At 38.4% G+C, this 16,324-nt stretch overlaps 2 protein-coding genes across 4 annotated transcripts in view; one reads left to right on the top strand and one right to left on the bottom strand.

Annotated features, from left to right (window-relative positions):
- The window catches only part of LOC133545354 (zinc finger protein 33A-like), a 333,514-nt gene extending 320,958 nt beyond the window's left edge, over nt 1–12,556 (top strand). The window contains exons 1-2 of one of the 3 annotated variants that reach the window (XM_061890853.1): nt 1,729–2,219; nt 11,428–12,556. In XM_061890853.1, coding sequence (XP_061746837.1) covers nt 2,033–2,219; nt 11,428–12,329 — 1,089 coding nt within the window. In that variant the 5' untranslated portion in view covers nt 1,729–2,032 and the 3' untranslated portion in view covers nt 12,330–12,556. Of the gene's footprint in view, nt 1–1,728; nt 2,220–11,424 lie in introns of those variants that run through there. The other 2 variants (XM_061890852.1, XM_061890851.1) reach the window with 2 other exon arrangements.
- LOC133545305 (gastrula zinc finger protein XlCGF26.1-like) overlaps nt 1–16,324 on the bottom strand; it is a 371,250-nt gene that overhangs the window by 331,205 nt on the left and 23,721 nt on the right. The window lies entirely within an intron of this gene.

Here is a 16,324-nt window from a genome sequence, read left to right as displayed (position 1 = left end):
GCTTTCATTTAGATAGCGTCGCCAAAATTAGACCGGGATGAAGTGATCATATTATTGACTACTCCTTCAAAAGATAACTTGTTCATCTTATTAATAATAGTAATAATGGCTTAAATTAATTTAGTACGTTTCCAGACACTCAAATTGCGTTAGCGTGAGAACTGAGAAGGCATCATTCATGCAGTCCACACATTCAATGTGGTAAGGTAGATTTAATAATAATAATGATAATAATAATAGTAATGATAATAATAATAATAATAATAATAATAATAATAATAATAATAATAATAATGATAATAATAATAACTGAATGAAGCAATTCCTGAAGGAATTGTGTGTGAATGCTCCAATGATGAAGTTGAACTGAAATGCTGAAAGAATGTAGTATGAATGTAAGAATAGTTTGAGTGTTGGAATGGTTTGAATGTTGAAGAGTTGGAATTTCCAGGAAAACTGGAATTTGGTTTAAAATTTGGGAACATGTTAGTTTGAATGTCCAGGCTGAGTGGATTGTGTTGATGTTGGAATGGTTTGTATAGGTTCATATCAATGGTAACTTCCTGGAATTTTGGGAAAAGCGTGATTTTTGGAAAATGATGAAGAGCATGAACAAGTTGAATTGGTTAATGTTGCAATTGTTTAAATTTGTCAAGAAATGTTGAAGCAGTAACAGTTTTTTAATTCAAAAATGGCATTACGGAATTTCGTGAAAACCGGGAATTTTTCAAATTCTTAAACCATCTTGTTTTTTGGTCCTGACTAAGAGGAATGTTTTGACAGTTGAACGGTTTAAATGGGTTGAATAATGTGAAAGGAGTCATCGCAGTACAGAGGGTTGGAATTAAGGTTAGAAAAATAAAGGAATTCCTGGAAATGTGTTGAACGTGGAAACATGGTTGTTTGAATTTCCAAGATGATTTGAATGTGTTGAAGGTGGAATGGTTTGAATGGGTTGAAAAATGTGGGAATTGTGGAAGTTAGAACAATTCATAATTCATTTTGAATGGGGAAAATGTCCCTAACAACTGGGAATTTTAGGAAATCCGGGAATATTTTTAAATAAGTATTGAAAGGGAGCACACAGTTCTTGAACAGGCTGAATATTTAGAAGTCGGGACGGTTTGAATCGGATTAAAAATGTGGGAGTTGTTGAACTTTGATTTATTACATTTCAATGGGAATTTCATGGAAATTTGGGAATTTCATGGAAATTTGGGAATTTCAGTAAAAGCGAGATTTTGGGGAAAATTGTGAATGTTCTGAACGGTGAGTGTTGGACTTTTTCAAATCGGTTGAAAAATGTTGAAGCAGTAACATTTTTTCTGCGTCGATGTGCTTTCACGACAGTTAGCACACTTGACGTTACAAGGCAGTACTGCTCTGTTCTGCCGCCTTCCTTTTTTATTTTTTTTTATAAACCTTTATTTCTAAAACCGCAACATTTACAAACAATCGATAAATAATAATACTCAACATAAGTACAAAGACAGTACAAATCAGCGCCAGGTGGTTATAAACTTAATAGTGTAACTAAAATAGAATACTATATACCAGATTTGAGCTTTATCGAGCTATTACCATTGCATTTCAGAGTGCTCATTGTTTTGCAGAAAAAATTGCCGAAGCCAAATTTGTCAAGTGTCTTGACAAATGTGTCCACTTCGTCTACTCGTCTATGACGTTATTCCCAGCTTCCGGCGTAAACGGAAGGCAGCAGTGTGCAAACTGTCGTGAAAGCACATCAACGCAGAAAGCCGCGAGCAGGGCGCTACTAAGTCAGCCTTATTATTTGTTCTCCAGTTTGAAATATTTACGTCGTATAAAATACATATTTGATTCTTTAGTAAAGGATAAAGTCGTATCGGTGCGCCAGAAGCACTGTGCTGCTTCTCGTGCTATCTTTGTTTGTTAGTTAGCTTAGCTCGATAATTACCTTAGCTTGTTAGCTGCTAACAGAATACACAGAAGTTATCAACTCATCGCTAAGTAGAGATCAAGTGTGAGAGTAAAGTGTTGTGATTGTGGGAAAATGTCTAAATTACAGATGTTGAGAGCGTTGGTGGATCAGCGACTAACTGCTGCCGTTGAAGAAATATTTGTAGTGTTAGAAAGAACGATAGCAGAATACGAGGTGAAACTTTCTAGAACAAAAGAGGATTGCAATCAACTACTGGACGCTGTTTTCAAGAAAGATCAAGTTGTGTTACACAGAACAGGTTTGTTTGCTTCTTACTCTCAAATATTTACTAACTTTATATTTGATTGTTAGTAAGAAAATGACATTTGGTATAATTGAAGTGAGTGGAGTAGCCTTGTCAAGTGAAAGTAAACAATCTGGCATGCAAATGAAAGAAGATTCATGGAACAGAGTAGTAACTAAAGAACAACATGGATAATCAACTGAAAACAGTCCTAGGTTTTGTTACAGAGGTAGTCCAGCAAAGCAAAACGACAGCAAGCGTTAAAGTGTCCGTTTGCGACTTGCTTAAAGTTTTTTTGTTTTTTTTTAACCTAAAAATATAACTACATCATCACTGAAGTGCTTATGTTACTATTAGTGGTTTAACAAAATGTATACATATTTTTAAAAATGTCCATTTTCTTTCACAATGACTAACTGAGATAGGCTCCAGTGACCCTGAAAGGGACAAGTGATAGAAAAAGGATAATTATATTGAATAAAAATGGATAGGAATTAGTTTGGCGTTCATGGTTGTCACTTACTGCTGTCTCGTACACACACTGGGAGCGTGTGTGCGTACACAGAAACAGTCCGAGAGAAGCAACTAACACTTTGTAGTCATGTTGTTGTTATCATGATAGAATATACATTCAGTGATAACTAGGGATGTACGCTTTGCTTTTTCACTCGGGCACTGGTGCTACTAAATGAAAACATTGAGATAGTAGCACAGGAAAACAATTAGAAGTAATATGAAGTGTTCTAAATAACAATTATAATATTAGCACTCAAACAACATACACGGTAACACACATGTGCACTCATACAAATAAGACCACATTTAGCTTTTTATAGCCAAGTAATACTATAAAAGTAAAGTCCACTACCATGTATCAGTAACATAACATGACTGACAGCACATGCATTTACATTACTGATCATAATGCCACTTATACACATGCCAGAATGAGCAGTGACGCTGATAGTTTTTCAATGTAGTCAGTCCCCAGGAACGTTGATTTGTTTAAAGTCTGTAAAAAAAAACAGATAATGTAAAACAATGTCTAAAAGGCAAACATTTATCCATGAAAGCAGAATATCATCTACTATACATGGCTTTTACCACAAAATGACTTCACTACACACATACATCACATGTACACGCACATTAGATTTGTGTGTTGATCTAACGCAGGGGTCGGCAACCTTCAGCATACAAAGAGCCATTTTAGCCCATTTCCCTCCAAATAAAACCCACCTGGAGCCACAAACTCTGTTAGATTCCTAAAATGATGATTACACCACTTATAGTTTTGTTACATGTGTGCTATAGGATTTATGAAATCAAACACATATTTGATTTATATCTGGGTTTAACAAAGCAAATCATCAAATTATTTTGAACTTTAGAAACTAAATACACTCTTCCTTCCCTTATTAATGAATTCAAATTAAAAAATCTACTCATTCCAATGTTCTGAAGGCATACAACTGTGGCATATTCATTTGACAAACAATTAAAAACAACTACCTAGTCATCAATAAAAACAGCAAATTAATAAAAATGTAAGTAGAGGTGAGGTGGCGACTTGTCTAGGGTGTACTCCGCCTTCCGTCCGATTGTAGCTGAGATAGGCACCGGCGCCGCCCGCTACCCCAAAGGGAATAAGATGTACAAAATTGATGGATAAGTAAATAAAATGTTTCTCTTTGTTGATCCGTCCATTGCTAGGGGTTGACTGCTAAAAACAATACAATTGCATGGCAGCAAAAGATGTCGCATAAGGGCTGTGACATACATTTACATCGACAATATATTCAAATGTGTTTTATTTTCCTATGACAAGATCCCATAACTCTCCAAAAAAACAACTGTTAAATTCAATGAACTAACTAAATAAAATGAAATATAATAGATCAAGTAACCAATATTTTTTGACATTCGGTTTCAAAGCCAAAGGGAGCCACGGCAGAGGCATGAAAGAACCGCATGCGGCTCCAGAGCTGCGGGTTACAGACCCCTGATCTAACGGTAGCTATCATAATAAGATAATTGTTATAAGATATTGTAAGTAATATAGACGCTAAAATGTTCTGTTAAATCACACATGGTAACATCTGTCCTTTGGTGTCCTGTGTGTGTGTGTGTGTGTGTGTGTGTGTGTGTGTGTGTGTGTGTGTGTGTGTGTGTGTGTGTGTGTGTGTGTGTGTGTGTGTGTGTGTGTGTGTGTGTGTGTGTGTGCCCACTGTAAGAAGTCTTTCTAACGAGTTAAATGACTAAATGCCAGAAGCAGCATGTATGTGCAGACGTCGTTTGAGCAACAGAGAAAGACATTCAAAGTATTTTTCATCCCCGCCAACGGACTATATTTCCTTTCCGCACGTCCCCTTAAAGTTAAAACCCCATCGACATGAATGAGGACAACGTGGAGCAGTGAAAACGTGGCTTTATTTACCATCACATTAATATCTTTTGTTGTTGAAATGAAATCCACGGTGACTGGCTAATTGTTTGAGTAGAAGCTACGCAAGAGGGTTAATGCTGTGTGCACATGGCTACAAATGTAGCTTACCACCATCATGTGTGAATGTGGAGTGAATGAATGAAGGGCTCTCACTTCTCTGTGAGCGTTTTGAGTGTCTAGTACAGAGCTGGGGGAATATTTTGACTCTGGGGCCATTTTGAGAGAAAAATGTGTATATAAATAATATATACACATTTAACTGTAAATACCTGCTGTACAGTATGTGTGTTTGGATCCCTTTTTTCAGGAGCATTAATACCGAAATAATTCTAAAAAAAGTTATGACAGACCACATCATAATAACTTAAATGCAATTTAAACATTTTTTGCTGAATGGGACACTGAAAATGTACATTAAAATAAAGAAAGTGGGATTAACAATATTAGCTATGAACAATAAAACACCGAATTTTAACATATATACATCCCTCCTCTTTTACTTCTCAAACGATAAACATCTTTTACAATCAAGGAAAAACACAACAAAAATGTAACAAACAGCAAAATGTGAATGCGAAGTGTAATAAACAACTACAATATGATATACTATCAATTTTATGCAGAAATGTGTTGTCCAAATTTTCTTCCTGAGTTTTGGACTGGCTGCTCTGAAAACCAATCTCTTTGTTCCTGGTCGGAGCTGCTGTGACGTAGATTACCGTAATTCTCATACAACACTCGAAAGAGCAGATTTCAACCATGTAATTACTTTCTATAGTTCAAGACTTACGGTCATTTAAAAACAGCACCGCACATCATAATGGCGGCTGCAGTTTTGATGTTAAAGGTCTAAAAAAATTATGAAAAACGTCCAGCGGGCCGGATTGAAAATCTTAATGGCCACGTGTGGCCCACGGGTCGTATTTTACCCAGGTCTGGTTTAGTATTTAGGAAATTGCTATAAAAATCTAATCCATTATTATTATTATTAATGATACTGCAATCTGTATTTGTTGTTCCAGCTGACCGATTTAATTATGACATGCTACCATATTCAGTTCAGCTGCTGTCGCTACACATTATCGTCAGTGCTAAATGATGACGAATAAGGAAGCAAAACCAAACAAAAGTTCGTTACATAACAATATTTTCTTCTCAAAGTCACTCACAAGGTGTCATTTTGAAGTGAACACACTTTTCTCACGACGAGTCATGGCCGTGTTTTATCAACCGTCCTCCTAGCGATCCATTAATGCACAGGCCAATTACTACACACACACATACGTTGGTAGCAGAACACTAAATATGGCTCCTGGTCCATCACTCAAATACGTCCATGTGCAACATGAACACAAAAAAATCCTATTGTACTTGCGAACTCACATAACATGCTAATTGATTGTATTAATTTATGTAATATACTTGATATTACGTACATGTAAAAGTTATGTGCTGCCATACATAAATATTATTTCCAGCTGAGTGTAATTATAATGAATAGAACCCCATATATACAATATATATATATATATGTATATATATGTATACACACACACACACACAGTGGGGCAAAAAAGCATTTAGTCAGCCACAGATTGTGCAAGTTCTCCCACATAAAATGATGACAGAGGTCTGTAATTTTCATCATAGGTACACTTCAACTGTGAGAGACAGAATGTGAAAAAAATCCAAGAATTCACATTGTAGGAATTTTAAATAATTCATTTGTAAATTATGGTGGATAATAAGTATTTGGTCAACCATTCAAAGCTCTCACTGATGGAAGGAGGTTTTGACTTAAAATCTCACGATACATGGCCCCATTCATTCTTTCCTTAACACGGATCAATCGTCCTGTCCCCTTAGCAGAAAAACAACCCCAAAGTATGATGTTTCCACCCCCATGCTTCACAGTAGGTTTGGTGTTCTTGGGATGCAACTCAGTATTCTTCTTCCTCCAAACACGACAAGTTGAGTTTATACCAAAATGGATACATGGATGATACAGCAGAGGATTGGGTGAATGTCATGTGGTCAGATGAAACCAAAATAGAACTTTTTGTTATAAACTCAACTCTTCGTGTTTGGAGGAAGAACAATACTGAGTTGCATCCCAAGAACACCATACCTACTGTGAAGCATGGGGGTGGAAACATCATGCTTTGGGGCTGTTTTTCTGCTAAGGGGACAAACTTGCATTCGCTGGACGGAACTAATACCAGCACTTTTTCCCCAACCTGGAACTCTCGGAGTGTGGCACCTCTGTTATATGTTCTTGCTTGTTCTCTCTGGGCTTTTCCCATATGTTCTCCTACCATTGGCCAGATTTTGGAGACTTTTCCTAAATTTCCGTCCCACTTTCGCTGGTTCAATCCTGGGTGCCTTTTGGTCTTTCCCGGGACCCCGGGGCTCGTGCAGCTTGCTGCGGGACTTGTGGAACTCCATTCTGGGTATGATTTTTAACCAATTTTTAGACTTTTTCAGACTTTACCTCAATTTATCTCCCACTTTCGCTGGTTCACTCCTGGGTGCCTCTTGGTCATTCCCGGGACCCCGGGGCTCGTGCAGCTTGCTGCAGGACTTGTGGAACTCCATTCTGGATATGATTTTTAACCTTTTTTCTGACTTTTTCCGACTTTTCCTCAATTTTTCTCCCACTTTCGCTGGTTCACTCCTGGGTGCCTTTTGGTCATTCCCGGAAGCCCCGGGGCTTGTGCAGCTCGCTGCAGGACTTGTGGAACTCCATTCTGGGTATGATTTTTAAACCGTTTTGCACTTTTTCCGACTTTACCTCAATTTGTCTCCCACCTTCGCTGGTTCACTGCTGGGTGCCTTTTGGTCCTTGCCGGGGGGCCCGGGGCTCGTGCAGCTCACTGCGGGACTTATGGAACTCCATTCTGCATCCTCGGTAGGGCTCACATATGGGCAAGGAAAAACTCACCCCAGTGGGACGTCGGTGGCAGTGACTATGCGAAATCTTGGAGAAGACAGCATATGTGGGCAACCCCTTCCCCCCGTAGGGGACCGAATGCAATGGATGTCGAGCGGATCTAACATGATATTGTGAAAGTCTAATCCATAGTGGATCTAACATAACCATGAGAGTCCAGTCCAAAGCCATGGAGACATCGCGGTTGCGTTCCGGACACGCCCAAGACATGTGGTCCGGGTGTCCACACACATAACATTTCCGCTGTGGGGGCCGACTGGGTCTCTCAGGAGCAGCGCCCTGAGGTCAGGGTGGGGATGGAGCTGGCAGTGGCGCTCTTCGGCGGTCGAGGCCTAGCCTCACTTCCCCAGCGGCTCTGGCCGTTTCCATACGGGTGGCTCTCAGCATTTCCATGCTCACTAGGTGATTCTCTAATAAGGCCACCAACTGCTCCACAGTTGAAGGCCTTACTTGTGTGGCATACTTCCGGGCATCAGGCGGCAAAGCTCAGATACAGCAGTCTATAACCAGTCGGTCTATGGAGGGGGGCGGGGGGGGGTTCCTTTGCTCGTTAGCCAACGGTGTGTTAGGCGGAGCAGTGCGGCTACCTGCGGTCGCGGTGGGTGGGTGGGCTGGAAGGTCCAGTTGTGATATCGTTGAGCCCTGGCATCCAGACTGCACCCTTGGCTATCGAGAATGGCTTTCTTTAGTTTCTTGAATTCTTGAGCATCCGCCAATGCCAGGTCACTACACACTCGCTTGGCTTCTCCAGCGAGGAAAGGTGCTAGAATGGATCCCCATTCAGCTACTGGCCACTTCTCCCTGGCCGCAGTGCGCTCGAATAAATCTAAATAGGCTTCCATATCATCCTCACTCGATAGTTTAGTTAGGAACGCAGCGGGTGCCAGTGTACTAGCCACATCTTTAGCAATCTTTTTAACTAGCTCTTGCACCACACTTTGATGTTCCTCTTGGCTTTTTAACAAAGCACTCAGTGCTTCTGCGTGTGACATTGTGGGAGGTTGGCGTGAATAGGAATGCCTGCATTCTCCACCATATGTGGCACCTGATTCTCCCCAAGACACAGGATTGGGTTTGCGGAAAGCCAAAAAGGGAATTTATTGTACAAATCTTTGTAGGAAGGGCAGGGTGTGGATGTATCAAAATGAAAGTGTCCATTAACAAATGTAAATATCTCCCATCTGCGATGAGGTGGCGACTTGTCCAGGGTGTACCCTGCCTTCCGCCCGATTGTAGTTGAGATAGGCGTCAGCGCCCCCCGCGACCCCGAAAGGGAATAAGCGGTAGAAAATGGATGGATGGATGGAATATCTCCCATTCGGGGCTCTCAATCCTTCACATAGCACACTTCTATATAAGTCGTAGGTGTTTGCCTATCAAACAAGAGAAAACAATATCAGAAAACATTTCCCTAATAATGTCATTAATGGGGAAATAGTGGATGTCTCACTTACCGCCTGATGCACCTGCCTTGACACAGAGGAGAGCCAGACCTGAATGAGGCAGAGTTAAGAACTGTTTGTAGCTGAGCCCCACCTGGTCGCACAGCTGGTGGCACTTCAGGTTGATTGAGAAGGTACAGGGAAATGTACCGCCCCTCGATGATGCGGCCAAGGTTGGGACATTGTCTTCTGTGTTCCATTCTGCATCCATGTCCTGGCTCCTGCCCTGTGAGGTGCCTACCTGTCAGGCGGTGCTTCAGTGAGACTCCACAATATATATGTAAATGTGTATATGTATGTATGTGTATGTATATATATATATATATATATATATATATATATATATATATATATATATATATATATATATATATCTCGATCCATTTTCATTCCCTTTTGAGGTCGCGGGGGGCGCTGGCGCCTAGCTCAGCTACAATCAGGCGGAAGGCGGGGTACACCCTGGACAAGTCGCCACCTCATCACGGGGCCAAAACTTATAGACAGACAACTTTCACACTCACATTCACACACTAGGGCCAATTTAGTGTTGCCAATCAACCTATCCCCAGGTGCATGTATATATATATATGTGTGTGTATGTGGAGTTCCACAAGGCTCGGTATTGGGACCTAAGTTGTTTATACTTTATTTAAATTATATTTGTTCAGTATCTAATACATTGAAATGTATTATGTTTGCAGATGGTACACATGTATATTGTTCAGGAGAAGACTTGAAGGAAGTGTAGAGGTTAATAGAGGTTGAGTTGATTGAGTTAAAAAAAAAATGTTTTGATATTTAGAAGTTATCATTAAATGATGAGAAAACTAAATCTATGGTGTTTAGTAGTGCAAGGACAAATTGTGAAGCAAAATTTAAACTAAATCAAGTGGAAATTGATAGAGTATATGAAACTAAATTATTGGGAAGAATAATTGATAATAAATTATGTTGAATATATATATTCTTCGGATTAAAGATCAAATTTTTTTTTCATAGTTTGGCCAGGGATGCGACTTATACTCTGGAGCGATTCATGTGTGAAATTATTAACACATTACTGTAAAATATCAAAAAATATTATTTATCTCATTCACGTAAGACACTAGACGTACCGATAGAAGAGGAAGTGGCACATTGTCTACTTTGGAGTTGGCAGAGTTGTTTAGAAGCGGCACAGAGGAAGTAGATTTCATCGGATTTAGCGATTAGGAGTCACAGATTGTTTGGTAAACGTATAGCATGTTCTATATGTTCTAGTTATTTGAATGACTCTTACCATAATATGTTACGTTAACATACCAGGCACCTTCTCAGTTGGTTATTTATGCGTTATATAACATACACTTATTCAGCCTGTTTTTCAATATTCTTTATTTATTTTAAATTGCCTGTTAGAGCCATATACTCTTTCTGTCCGTCAAATTCATGACATCACTAAAGGGGTGCCTGTCTACGAGGCCTATCAAATGTCTATTCTTGGTGTTGGATTTTATCAAATAAACTTTCCCAAAAAATGCGACCTATACTTTCGTGCGACTTTACGTTTTATTCTTCCTTCTTTATTTTGCATTTTCGGCCGGTGCGACTTATACTCCAGAGCGATTTATAATCTGAAAAATACGGTAAATGGAAACATATCCAAATGCATTGCTACTCTTTATGAAGTAAAACATGCTGAATTAGACATGTCTGTGTATGTTATATTATTCTTTTATTTTTCCATATTTAACATATTGTGTTGAAGTTTGGGGAAATGTTTATAAAACAAATATAGACCCAATAATTCAACTAAAAAAAGGGTCATTAGATCAATACACAAAGTGTGCTACTATGGACATACCAATCCATTATTTATGAGTTCTAACGTGTCAACATTTTCAGATATCGTGTTCTTAAATACCTTGGAAATTATATTTTGAGTAAAGCAGCAGTCTTCCAGGTTGTATTCTTAGGCTTTTTAAATTAAGAAGAGAAAACTATCATTTATGGGGGATATTGATTTTTGAAATAGGTAAAGTAAGAAGGTATACAAAATACAAATGTAGGAGTTGAATGGTGGAACAAGCTCAGTGATGAGGTTAAGACATGTAGTTCTCTCACTGGGTCCATTTATACACTCTCAGTCACATTAATATTGATATTTTACTTGTGGGCCAATAAAGAAATGCAAGCTACTTTTGCAGTGTAGCTTGTAGTGTAGCTTGCTACAATTCTCTGAGGATAGCTTAGCTACATTTAATTGAGAGTAACTTGTTGCTTAGCTTACTACATTTTCCGGGTAGCTTGCCCATCACTGTCTACTTGGCCTAGCTCACATGTGAATAGTTTGAATACTGCAAAATTCAATACAGTAACACCTCTTTTGTGTTTTATGTTCAGCAGACGTCCAGCAGGTGTCAGCAGAGAGTCATGAAGAGATTCCCTCCAAGCAGCAGGAGTGGAGTTCAAGTGTGGGACAGAAGGAGCTACAGGCCCCCTTTCACATTAAAGAGGATCAGCTTCATGATGAAGATGAAGCTCATTCCTTACAGCTGCATCACAGTCAAAGTGAGGAGAACAGAGGGGCGGAGCTTGTAAGTCCGCACATCACAGAAGCTGATGGAGAGCATTGTGAAGATATAAAGTCAGAACCAGACGGCATCTTTGCTCCACTGTCAGACATGGACCACATGATGTCAGACTCTTCTGATCACAGTGACCACATCCAAAAACTTTTGGAGAGTAAAAATGACTCTAAAGGTGATACGAGACATCACACTAACAACAAACACTTTGACTGCTCTGAATGTGGGAAATCATTTAGACGGAAGAGTAATTTTACAGTACACATGAGAATACATAATGGAGAGAAACTTTTTACTTGCTCTGTTTGTAAGAAGAGTTTCTCCACAAAACTTATCATGACTAGACACATGAGAACACATACTGGAGAGAAACCTTTTACTTGCTCTGTTTGTAAGAAGAGTTTCTCCATAAAGGAAAGCATGACTAGACACATGAAAACACACACTGGAGAGAAACCTTTTACTTGCTCTATTTGTAAGAAGAGGTTTTCCAGAAAGCTAGAAATGTCCACGCACATGAGAAGACATACCGGAGAGAAACCTTTTACTTGCTCTGTTTGTAAGAAAAGTTTCTTCAGAAAGCAACACATGACCAGACACATGAGAACACACGCTGGAGAGAAACCGTTTCGTTGCACTGTGTGTGTTAAAAGGTTCAGGTTTAGGAATCAGGTCAGTGAGCACAAGTGTGTAACAGTCATGGAAGCTGCAGGGAATTAAAAACACTTAAACAGTGATTGTGCTAAATGTACTTTAAAATCACATCATGTTTAATATGAATGTATATTTGATGTTGCATGTAGTGCTTCTCATCTTCTACTGTTATATGTTGTCCGATGCTTACTTTTTAAGTCTGTGCATATGTAGTTATTATTGTATTGTATCTTCTCATTTGTTTTTATTCCACACATTTTTTCCATTTAATTTTATTGATGTTATTATCCAATTGAAAGAATGAATGAATAAAATTGTTAACAAAACGTGGACTCTGATCGATGAGCAGCATAATTACGTCATGGGTGTTAACTACTGCAAAACATCAACAAAGAAGAAAAAGGCTGAAGTTAGCAACACATCACTGAACTTTACAGCCATCGTGAGTGGAGTTGGTTGTTTTTATTGCTGCATTTGTACTTATTTCACGTCACATCTTCACTTTTAATCCTCAAGTCTTCTTCAAATATATTGTGTGTGGCTTCTAAGGTTCATGTTTATGATGTGTGTGTAGTTGGTGGAAAGGGTTGTTGTCCCTTTGTGGATCCATTTGTTCACTTGCACAGATACATCATCATCATCATCATTATCAGACGTTACTGGTCCATTACTGGACGGAACCTTAGCATTAATGTTCTAATATAAGTGTGACCTCATGCAGTGGCAGAGCGTGATCCCCCACGATTCCTGAAATCTTGGCCTTGCACACGGTACTCCAGCAGCACCAAGAGCGTTTCTCGAACCTGGAGAACAAGCTCGAGGTCTCCTTCGCCAGCCTGTTTGCAAGATTGGACACAATTAGTCTAAGCCAGGGGTCCCCAAACTACGGCCCGCGGGGTGGATACGGCCCCCGAGGGTCCAAAATCCGGCCCGCGGGAAGTCCCAAGTAAAAAAGAAAAAAATTGTTTTTGTTTCTTTTAATTATTATTTTTTTAATCTGTCCTTTCTAGTCCATTTTGTACCGTCTCATAGCCACTCAGGCAAATTTCTCCGTCTAAAAATGCATTTTACCATCGATAACGTGACATGTGCGCTCTTTAAGTCAATTAGTGCACAAGGAATATATACGTGCGTGTGCGTGTGTGTGTGTGTGTGTGTGTGTGTGTGTGTGTGTGTGTGTATACGTTTGTAATAACAGACTCAGACTTGAACTTTTAAACAGCCGCATTAAGTCAATAACATCAGCAGCTTTTACCACCTGAAACAAATTGCCAACATCAGAGGAATAATGTCTGATTCAGACTTAGACCAGTAGTACAAACTGCTGGAGAAAAAGACTTAGTCTTCCCAAGTCTGATTCAGACATTATTCCACTGATGTTTGTACTACTCTAATGGTCTTTTCTTTTTGTAAATATATTTTATTAGATTTTATAGTTAAAATGACAAACAGTCATACTTTGCTCACGCAAACCCTTCATACAGGCACACATCCACTCATACACACTTGAGGAGAGAGGTGCACTCGAACTTTAACAACTCAAGGTTTACAGTATAGACATTATTAGAAAAGATACCCAAATATTATATATATATATATATATATATATATATATATATATATATCCATCCATCCCGCTGCGGCTCACGATCAGCAGGCTATCTAGACCATACAAAATGGATGAATATTCCTCGGCATCAAGGATCCTCAAGAAGTGATCACAAGATCACCTCCCGAGGGCCTGTCCACCGTACAAACTACAAAAAATATGGCAGTTTTGTTTTTCTTTAAAATGTCAATAAGTTATGATTCAATATAAAGGTTTCCAGGTTAGTTTCCATTTTATTCATATTTGTAGAGTTTATAAATCTTATTTTTTCAACAGTCATTACATTCACAAGTTCATTTAGCCAGTTCCTGAAGTTGGGTGCAGATGGGGTTTTCCAGTCTCTGAAAATGAGTCTTTTGCCCAAGACTGTCCCAAGCAGCAACACAGTTGTAATATATTTTGGAAGCTTTTGTGTTTCTGAAGACCATCCAAACAAGATTACATCCCTGTCAGGGACAAGTTTTCTTTGATATACCCCTGAGTAAAAAAAGAAAATGCTGGACCAAAATGATTGAATAATTGGACATCCCCAAAACGAGTGAGACATTGATCCTTCAGCAGATTTACATTTATCACAAAGTGGAGATGTATCAGGATAAAATGTGTGTAATAAAACTTTAGAATAGTAAAAACGATGAATCACTTTAAACTGTATGAGCCTATGTCTGTTGTTAATTGAGCACTTGTGAATTTGAGAGAGTGTCCGTTCCCATTGCTGATTGGGTATTGTTGTTCTTAGTTCCTGTTCCCATGCTCTTTTAACACTGTCTGCTGATGTCATGGACATAATGAAGCAGCTGGCAAATTTAGCGACAAGCTTTTTACTTGTGGGTGATAAATTTAATAATTCTAAAAGAGGATGTTTCTCATTTACCAGCTGACACTTTGAAATGTTTTCTTTAATAAATATTTTTACCTGCAAATAGCAAAACCAACTGAATTGGTACAAATTAAATTTGATCCGCAATTGGTCAAATGACACAAGACTGTCCTCGACATAAATGTTTTTTATGCATTTAATTCTATTTGAGTACCAGTCAAAAAATGTTTTATCGGTTATCGATGGAATAAGTGCATGATTTTGACATATTGGTGAATACATAGTTACATTGGAAATATTAAATTGTTTTTTAATTTGAGAAATAATTTTGATTGAGTTTTTTACAACTTCACTATGGTTTATTGATTTAATTGAAGAGACTGGTTTAGTAAAAGGTAGAGATAGCAATGATGATGTATAAGGTTTAACTAATGACTGCAGTTCCAATTTCAGCCATGAGGGAGCAGAATTAAGTGATTCATTCTTTGGGAACGCCATCTTCCAATAAAATAGGTCAATGCGTTCAGATTTGATGCCCAATAGTAATTTTTGAACATTGGAAGACCCAGTCCCCCTTCCTTTGTAGATCTAAATAAGTGCTTTTTGGATATTCTGCCTTTTTTATATCCCCACACAAAATCTAGAACTAAAGATTCAAGTTTTTGGAAAAAATCTTTTGGAATTAGAATTGGTACATTTTGAAAAGATAGATATATTTTGGCAGAGTGATCATTTTTTATAGCATTCACTCTGCCTAACATAGAGAGAGGTAGGGTCTTCCAATACTCAATACACACTTTCAGTTTCTCAAAGGCTTCAGTAAAGTTCAACTTTAGTAATGATTCATAAGTTTTAGATATTTTTAAGCCAAGATTAGGATATATAATTTTCTGCGACTTTAACTGGATTTTGACTGATCTTAACATTATATTCTAGGAACATAAGCTCACTTTTGGACCAGTTTATTTTATAACCACATATTCTAAAAGAAGTGGTAATGCAATTTGTGGCTCAGTAAGTGTAACAAGTACATCATCTGCATAAAGTGAGATGAGACTCTCTGATGAGCCCACTGAAAATCCTTTAATATTAGAGTTCATTCTTAAACCAATAGCCAGTGGTTTGAGGGCCAAATTGAAGAGTAAGGGCACAGGCAGTCACCCTGTCTCACGCCACAATGTAATTCAAAACTATCCGATATTACATTATTAGTTATGACATATGATTTTGGTGCAAAATAAATTATTTTAACCCATTTTATAAAGTTTTCTCCCAACCCAGATAATTTGAGAACATGATAAAGATTAGCCCACTCAATTTAATCAAAAGCTTTATGAGCATCCAGAGTCAAGACTGCAGCCTTTTTGTTTCCTGTGCAGTCTGAGTACAACACGTTCAGTAATCTCCGTGGATTGCCAAAAGAATGTCTGTCCGGGATGAAACCGACCTGATCCTCTGGATGAATAATTTCTGTTATGTGGTGCTTAACCTTGTTGCGAGTACCTTAGTTAGAATCTTATGGTCTAAATTGAGCAGGGAGATAGGCCTATAATTGGCTGGATCAAGTGTTTTTTTTATCCCTTTTTTGTTATTATACATATATGGGCTTCATACAAAGAGCTTGGAAGTTTA

This window comes from Nerophis ophidion, linkage group LG28 (genome assembly GCF_033978795.1).
Source record: "Nerophis ophidion isolate RoL-2023_Sa linkage group LG28, RoL_Noph_v1.0, whole genome shotgun sequence".
Classification (NCBI taxonomy): domain Eukaryota; kingdom Metazoa; phylum Chordata; class Actinopteri; order Syngnathiformes; family Syngnathidae; genus Nerophis; species Nerophis ophidion.
Note: the sequence above shows the minus strand (reverse complement) of the source record. Positions and strands in the feature narration are given on the sequence as shown.